Raw genomic sequence first — 8,722 nt, forward strand, 5'->3', positions numbered from 1 at the left:
TTAACAGGCCAAGTTATAAAACTTTTGACCCCAGTAGTTATAATAGAACTGCCGACAGATCATTAACTATAGTGGTGCTTCTGAGAAGAACCATTACTACAACATTCTTGAACTATAATTTTGCAAACCACGTTCATATCTTGTATAAAATTGTTAAATACCTAAATGGAACTGGCTGATATAAATAGAGCATTTGTTTTATAAGGGATAGTCATATGTTTGAGCTACTAGCTTTAACTATCAGCTGTGCTTTGGATAGCAGATTCATATGTAGACAACATGTTTTCCCATAACCTTGCCTGAGAACAACAAGTATATGGCAGTATACAATGTCTCTATTATTGAAAGCTTTGAGCAGGATTCTGCGATGATACCATACTTCTCAAAGTATAGACCAGCGCAACAGGGAAAAACCTTCTCAACTGGGTTTCATTTTGCTATTTAAACATCACCGCAATGTTCACTGTAAAAAAATGGACAGCAAAGTCATGTAAAAGAGAGACAAATAAAACGAAACACACAACTATGGAGTCAATCTAATTTTAAGCCAACTCCTCAGGCAAGTTTCCCTCCTTAAACGCCTTAGGATAAAACCCTGAATTCACTGCAATCCGCAGCAAAATTCCCCATGACTTTAGTGGAATAGGCAGAAACAATCCTAGCAGGATGCAGGGCCCGGGGCAAATCAGCCTGTGCGGGGCCCAGACGCAAAGAAGACGGTGGTGGGGCTGAGAGGGTGGGGGGGCTGGCAAGTGGCCAGTCGCAAAGCTGGCAGTGGGGACCACACGGAGTTAACAGCACTAGGCAGCCCCTGCAGGATAAGCTGCAGCCGGCTCACCTGGCTCTGCAGGGCCCCCAAAGCATGGGGCCCGGGGCGGTCGCCCCGATTCACCACCCCCAGGTCGGTCCTGGAAATAGGAACTGGCCCTAGGGAAAACTGGTTGAAATATTCTGAGAAAAGGAAAAAAGCAACAAAAGAATATTTTAAGTGGCACGAAAATTCAATTAAGGTGACTTTCTAAACTGCCTTGAGAAAAGCAGCCCTGGTACAAGATCTTTTCCCCCATTCATGTTGTATTATAATCCTCACAATGTCTTACTCACATATCTGAGAAACAATTCCTTTCTCCAGACAAGACAGAGCAGAATTTTGTAGTTTGGATACAGCAGCCAATACGAGTGTACCAACTTCAAAGTTATTGGTACTAGTAAGTTTTTAAAAATTCCTAAAAATATTACAAATAGCTTTATTAAGATGTTGGAAGTTGGGGGCAAAACTAGATCAAATGAAAAGTGGAGAGCTTTTAAAACGACAGAATTAGAAACTGAAGTTATATATCACTGTGAAGCCTGGAATGAGTTCTGGCCCTCCTATGTTTGAAGATAAATATTTGTAGTCAGGGTGATTTGTATGATAATATCAGAACTCCTAGAACAGTCGTTGGTCTGGGAATAAACAGTGACCCATCCTGATCAGCAAAATGTTCTGTCCTTTCTTATCTGATGTGTGTTGTCTTTGGTTTGTTTGTTTTTCATGGGAGCCAGATGAACATACACTCTAATATCCTATGGAAGGCCTCCACATAAGCCCCCTTCTTTCTCCATACACTTTTTGGATAGCAGCTGTTTGAACATTTCTCTGAGTTTTAACTTTTAGAAGTAGTTCTGGAAAACATGGGTTATTTATAAGCATCATGAACTTGCACAGAGCTGTACTTTAACAGATCAATGCCCAGATCAAAGGGTTTAGTATGTTAAAGGCCGACTATGGAATAGAAAAGCAAATTCTTCTATTTCACAGACAAATTATTTTACTTTATGGTTATATTGAAATTTATGGCATAAATAAATTAAATTACAAGTTCATTCTGCTGCAGTCCTCACACCTGCAAAACTCCTAACGACATGGAGATTTTTGCTTGAATAAGGAATGCAGCATCAAATTACAGACACAACTGATTCTAAGTTCTATACCTTGCAATAGTGCATTCACCTGTCTGGTTAGTGATCTTTGTAATAGCTGACCTTAGAGAAAAGCTCTAAGAAATGAAGGCTGTATGCCTAGACTAGGCAATAAAAGAAAAGAAGAAACAAAACATACCAAACTGCATGCCCCAGTCACCAAGGTAATTTATTCTGGTTACTTGATGTCCAAGAGCTTCTTTGAGGTTTGCTATGAAATTCCCTGGTAATCAATTAAAGTTACTATTAATCAAAGCAGCAAGTGGTTTCTCATTTCTCATTCCTTTTTATTTTCATTCAATCTGTATTGCCTCTATTAGAAATCCAACCAAATGAACTGCTCTACAGAATTTCTTGAGGAGATTAATCACAGTTAGACGGCAAATCCATTCAGGTATTAACATGCTGAGGTATAACATTCTTGTGCATCTGGACTGTGTTGTATAGTCTCAGCAAAGGCAACAAAAAACAGTACTTTGTATTTATAGATTCCTATTCATCCAAACCTTACAACATGCTTTCCAAGCCCCACTGCATTCTTGCAACACAAACCCCTCTTTTACAGACAGACACACACACATGAAAAGGGTAAATGACCATTCAAATTCTCAAAGACTGGCAAAAATGGAAATAATTGAGGGTCCTGTGCTGTAACCACCATGCAATTTATGAATACAGGACATATCACAGACACAAGGTCTGATGCAAACATATCCTTTGCTGGGACTTTATGCTTTAACATTACTGTTGCATGAGGAAGGGAGGGAAGAAGGATTCCCAACTTCATCTGGCTCCTGATCTTGGCTATTCATTGGAATCATGAGAAAAAAAAAATTTCTATGCCTGTAACTCCCTAAACTTCTTTGGTGGGGGCTCAAGCCTTTTAGCTCCTATGCAGGAGTACAAAAGGATACAGCACAGCTCTTTGTCCAGGGATCTTCATTTTGACACCCTCTTAATGCACACAACATTACATTCTTTCACTCTAGTTTATTCCATCACTACTGGATAAATGGTGATCTATAGCAGAAGTGTCAAACTCATCCTGGGTCAGACCCAGACTGCCAGCCTCACTGAAGACTGGATACAGCCTAGGACATGGGACAGCAGTGATAGGACTGGTGCCAATGGCAGTGGGGATGGTGGGACAAGCAGCATCTGCAGCGGGGACAACAGCGGGGATGGCAGGACCAGTGGTGGCTGCAGTGGTAACTTCCCCGGCCATGCCCCCAACATCTGGTAGCCTGCCAATGAACTGCAGGCCAGATGAGGCAGCTCCATAGGCTGGATTCGTCTTGCAAGCTGTTTGACACCCCAATCTACAGGATTATTTATCAGAATGATGCTTCTCAGAGGAGAGGTATGTGAATAGAAAAGAATGAGCTAAGAGACCCTGTATCCCTCAGCTAACAATTACATCCTTACAGAATGGTTTGCTACAATATTACTGCAAAAGAAACTTAGCTCTCCTTGTCATTAACTGTCACTTTGTACTTTAAGATAAAGAAAGGCTAGAAAAAAACTGAAGTTAATATTTCTCCTAATGGCTTTTTGTGTCATTGTAGCCTTGCTCAAGAACCTCTAATGCACAACTATTCCATTGTATATAGCAGTCACCATGGTGGTTATACTGACACATAGCTAGGACCTGATTTAAATCATAATTTTGCATTTTTCATGAAAATCATGAAATTAAGTGATTTTCAAAAAAATGCAGCTTGCAATGAAATGCTATGATATTTCATAGATTTCATAGACATTAGGGCTGGAAGGGACCTTGGAAGATCATCGAGTCCAGCCCCCTGCCTGAAGGGCAGGAAGTCAGCTGGGGTCATAGGATCCCAGAAAGATAAGCATCCAGTTTACTCTTGAAGGTGTTCAATGTAGGTGCTTGAACCACCTCCGATGGCAGGCTATTCCAGACCTTGGGGGCTCAGACAGTAAAGAAATTCTTCCTTATGTCCAGCCTGAAATGGTCTTGCAGGAGTTTATAACCGTTCGACCTCGTCATCCCTTGGGGTGCTCTGGTGAACAAACGTTCCCCCAGATACTAATGGTCACCCCGATAAACTTATAGGTGGCCATCAGATCACCCCTGAGCCTGCGCTTTTGAAGGCTAAAGAGCCTCATAGATCTCAGCCTGTTGTTGTATGGCCGCTTGCTGGGGAGTTTCCCAGCAAACAGCCATATTATCATTTCACTGCATTCACCTATCACCTATGCCGGCATTTTTAAGCGTAGGATACACAAGACATGGTGGTGTTGAGTGGCTCTTGGAGCGCTGCTCTAATTAATTAGAGCGCTGCTCTAATTAGAGTGCTCTAATTAAAGCACTGCCTCCCCACCCCCAGAGCAGGTGTAAAAGTGCCTATAGTTTTTCTAGGGGTGTAGGTTGTTATTCCAGGAGTGAGTTATGTACCTGGATCTTTAAGCCTGCAATTCAGAAGCTAACAGAGATCCAAATGTCTGATCTGCAAAAGTGACCAGGCACGTAAGTATTAAAGTGACCTAAGCTGGAGACTCACAAGGCTCAAGCAGCTGTGGCTGCAGAACCACACTTAAAAACATTGTAGCCCAGTTAAAAGTGGAAGGGGGACAGCTTCCATTTCCTGATAAAAGAATTAATACCACAAAAGGCTGCTGCACTACATTAGCATTTCACTGCAACACAATGGCTGCTGCAGGCTGGGGAAAGCATTCCCCAGCCAGCAGCAAAAGCCTAAGAGCCCAGGGGAGGGGAAAAGAGGTTGCAAAAGGGACGGGGGAGTAAAGAGCTTGGGGATGGGTAGGGGACGGGCTGTTTGTTCCTCCAAGCATGAAAACTGGGGCATGGGGGTTGGGGGCTGCCTTGGCAGATGGCCCTGGCATCTGGTAGGGGAGAGTCTGTTTGCTCCTCCAGGCAGGAGAACTAGGGTGCCGGGGGTTGTGGGTGAGGGACAAGAACACATGGGGAGAAAACCTGGCCCTAAACCTGGCCCCTCAGCCAATTAGGATGCATGGGTGGGGGTGAGGGGTGGGCAGTGCCAAGATCTGGGTGCGAAAATGGCAGCCCCCACCATGACTGGGTCATAATATTAGCTAGTTGGGCCTGTGATTTAAACCAGGCCCTACATACAGCATTTAAATGTGTAAGAATAAATGTGCTGTGAGTTAGCTTCTAAGCTGGACAAACTGAAAATTAGCCCTAAAAGCACCCTCAGACCACTCACAAAGGCAAGCTTCAATGTCCTAATAAGGCATCATTTTAAATGTCTAATTTGGGATTACTTCTTTTAATGCTCACATGAGTAAGAGTAAATTTTGCGTTGGTTAATAAATCTACTACAACGTAAGTTTTTGTTTATGACCTTTCTTCATTGTTTAATCAATAAAAATTCTTATTGATTACAAGTTTGGCTTGATGTGGGCACTCTACCAAAAGAAGGAAAAACTAAAACCCTTTTTTCACTGAACTCTACAGAAGATAAATCAGCCCTGAAGTTAAGTAGGTACTCACCTATTATTGTGGACCGCAAGTGTCCTACGTGAAACTTCTTGGCAATATTGGGTGAACTGCAACGAACAACCACAGTCAACATTCATTCAATATTCAAACCATAGGCCTGACAGATCACTGCCTCCCCTAGTAAACATGCAAAGACTGGCTGTGTTCTTTTCCTGTGCTGAAAAATTTTAACCTCTCTTCCCTCTCTCCCCCCACAACAAACACAGTGACACCCACTCCCATAAAATTCCTACGTTGAGTTAAAATATGGACTAGCATCTTGTATCTCAACAGTACCCCTAAGAGGAAGACATTCAGACAAGCTACCCCATACTAACACCTGCTGCCTTGTAATTTGAGACAATGTTAAAAATAAAACCTAAATAAATAGGTAACAAGGGATTTTGCAGTGGTGTCTTCTCCCATAGAGACCACTGATCTGGTACCATTTGTCCTCACCTAAACCTCAATGCAAACAACTCATGGGGCCTACACAGCTGACAAGCCCTTCACTATAAATTTTCATGCCACCAGCAAACTTAAGTGTCAATAATCAAGTATTAACTGCTATGTATAATGTCTTATTGGAAGTCTGAAAACAACATGCTAACACACAATCAAAATGGTCTTGCTTGCTCCTTAGTTTGTAAATCAATTAGTTTGGGTTAAGCTAAGCTTGTGATGTGGAAACTCAGACTACCCTTTGATCTACTAGTTCTCCTCCCTCTGCTGGTAGGGGGACTTGCCTAGCTGAGAAGGTGGTGGGAAACCTGGCCCTGGAGCACAGCCAGGGTCTGCCAGGTTGGGGTGAGCAGCCCCTCACAGGCTTCTGCCTCACTTGCAGCTGGAGCAGGGGAGGGGTGTGTTGCCAGACCCTGGGCCAGGCTGGCAGAAAGAGGCAGGGGGGAAAGGGAGCTTTAAGTCACACCTTGTCATGCATCTACAGATGCATCACAAGCAGGACCAAGGAGGTGATCCTCCCCCTCTATGCGACATTGGTCAGGCCGCAGTTGGAGTACTGCGTCCAGTTCTGGGCGCCGCACTTCAGGAGGGATGTGGGAAGCATTGAGAGGGTCCAGAGGAGGGCCACTCGCATGGTCAGGGGGCAGCAGGGTAGGCCCTACGAGGAGAGGCTACAGGTCCTGAACCTGTTCAGATATTTCATAGATTTCATAGACATTAGGGCTGGAAGGGACCTTGGAAGATCATCGAGTCCAGCCCCCTGCCTGAAGGGCAGGAAGTCAGCTGGGGTCATAGGATCCCAGAAAGATAAGCATCCAGTTTACTCTTGAAGGTGTTCAATGTAGGTGCTTGAACCACCTCCGATGGCAGGCTATTCCAGACCTTGGGGGCTCAGACAGTAAAGAAATTCTTCCTTATGTCCAGCCTGAAATGGTCTTGCAGGAGTTTATAACCGTTCGACCTCGTCATCCCTTGGGGTGCTCTGGTGAACAAACGTTCCCCCAGATACTAATGGTCACCCCGATAAACTTATAGGTGGCCATCAGATCACCCCTGAGCCTGCGCTTTTGAAGGCTAAAGAGCCTCATAGATCTCAGCCTGTTGTTGTATGGCCGCTTGCTGGGGAGTTTCCCAGCAAACAGCCATATTATCATTTCACTGCATTCACCTATCACCTATGCCGGCATTTTTAAGCGTAGGATACACAAGACATGGTGGTGTTGAGTGGCTCTTGGAGCGCTGCTCTAATTAATTAGAGCGCTGCTCTAATTAGAGTGCTCTAATTAAAGCACTGCCTCCCCACCCCCAGAGCAGGTGTAAAAGTGCCTATAGTTTTTCTAGGGGTGTAGGTTGTTATTCCAGGAGTGAGTTATGTACCTGGATCTTTAAGCCTGAAATTCAGAAGCTAACAGAGATCCAAATGTCTGATCTGCAAAAGTGACCAGGCACGTAAGTATTAAAGTGACCTAAGCTGGAGACTCACAAGGCTCAAGCAGCTGTGGCTGCAGAACCACACTTAAAAACATTGTAGCCCAGTTAAAAGTGGAAGGGGGACAGCTTCCATTTCTTGATAAAAGAATTAATACCACAAAAGGCTGCTGCACTACATTATTCACCCAATGGGATAATATTCTCACTAAAAGCTGGCTTGAGGCCTGACCTGTCACTACAACTACCAAATACACTCACCAGTCCCAGGAAAAAGCCACAAATATGATTTATGTTCTACTTTTGCTTAGTCCAATTAAGCGACACTGCTACTTGACACTACTGCATACAACACACCTCTTTTATTTAATTACAAGGCATTTTTTGATTTCTGTAAAAGGACTAGTACTCACCTAAATTCAACCACTATCTTTCTTTTGGGCAGTGCAGAGAAGAGTTCACTTCTTATTCCATATTCTGAGCCATCATTAAGCACATGCTGCAACACTGTCTAAAAACAAGGAGGGAAATGGAAGAGAAACTTGTTTCATCAATAGAAAGAGAGCAGTAAAGAACATGGTTTTACTAATCACTGAAATTGATCTTGCAGCCTTCAGGATTAATTAGCAACTCTACGGTAGCAGGCACCCACACACTGCTCAGTGATATTTTTAAGTTTTTCTCTCTCTGCTGTAATATAAGGACTTTTGAAATGTACTCTCACATCTAATTGTTTCAAAAGCTGAAAGTCCTAGGCATCAGCTGGTGAACCTGTTGATTTTGGTGAAAATAAAAGACAGAAAAACCCTAGTTTATATTAAAATAATAATTTGGTCACTTAGGACACAATGGCAAAGTACATGACTTCAAAAAGTGTTGTGGCAGGGAAGCTGAGTCACTCCGGGCACACAGTAGGGCAGTGAGATCAGGTATGGGGAGAAGGTTCCTCAATCCCACTCCTGCCAGCCTCACCTCAATCAGGTTCTTCCAACCAGGCTGGACACCTATGATTTTACAAAAAAGGAGTTTTGCAAAAAAACTGGTAAAACCTTATTTTAGTAGAAGCCAGCTTTGTTAGACTGTCAGATATAGAGTTCTGACCAGAGTATACACAGGAAGCAAGATACCCATCGAGGTATACCACTCAGCCTTCTTTAGCAATGAAGTGCTGAATTCTGCAACAAAAGGCTACCCTTAACCTAGACTCAAGCAAAGGGTCAGAATTAGGGGTGCACCAATAGAGATTTTTGAGGCCATTACCAATGTCTGATTTTTAAGGAGGCATATCGGCCAATACCAATCCGATTTCCAATACAGCGTGGAGAGCTGCCTCCCTCTGGTAAATCTGTTGTGGTGGAAGGGGAGGGGAGGGAAGGGCTGGGGGGG

The 8,722-nt window shown here is 43.5% G+C and overlaps 1 protein-coding gene across 5 annotated transcripts in view; it reads right to left on the minus strand.

The window, feature by feature from the left end:
• RARS2 (arginyl-tRNA synthetase 2, mitochondrial) overlaps positions 1–8,722 on the minus strand; it is a 65,503-nt gene that overhangs the window by 36,626 nt on the left and 20,155 nt on the right. For 4 of the 5 annotated variants that reach the window (XM_006024580.3, XM_025205255.1, XM_025205254.1 and 1 more), the window contains 3 exons: positions 7,750–7,847; positions 5,459–5,514; positions 2,102–2,185 (listed from right to left, as the gene is read on the minus strand). In XM_006024580.3, the coding sequence (XP_006024642.1) occupies positions 2,102–2,185; positions 5,459–5,514; positions 7,750–7,847 (238 nt within the window). The remainder of the gene's footprint in view (positions 1–2,101; positions 2,186–5,458; positions 5,515–7,749; positions 7,848–8,722) is intronic. The other variant, XM_025205252.1, reaches the window with a different exon arrangement.

This window comes from Alligator sinensis, unplaced genomic scaffold, assembly GCF_000455745.1.
Source record: "Alligator sinensis unplaced genomic scaffold, ASM45574v1 scaffold658_1, whole genome shotgun sequence".
Classification (NCBI taxonomy): domain Eukaryota; kingdom Metazoa; phylum Chordata; order Crocodylia; family Alligatoridae; genus Alligator; species Alligator sinensis.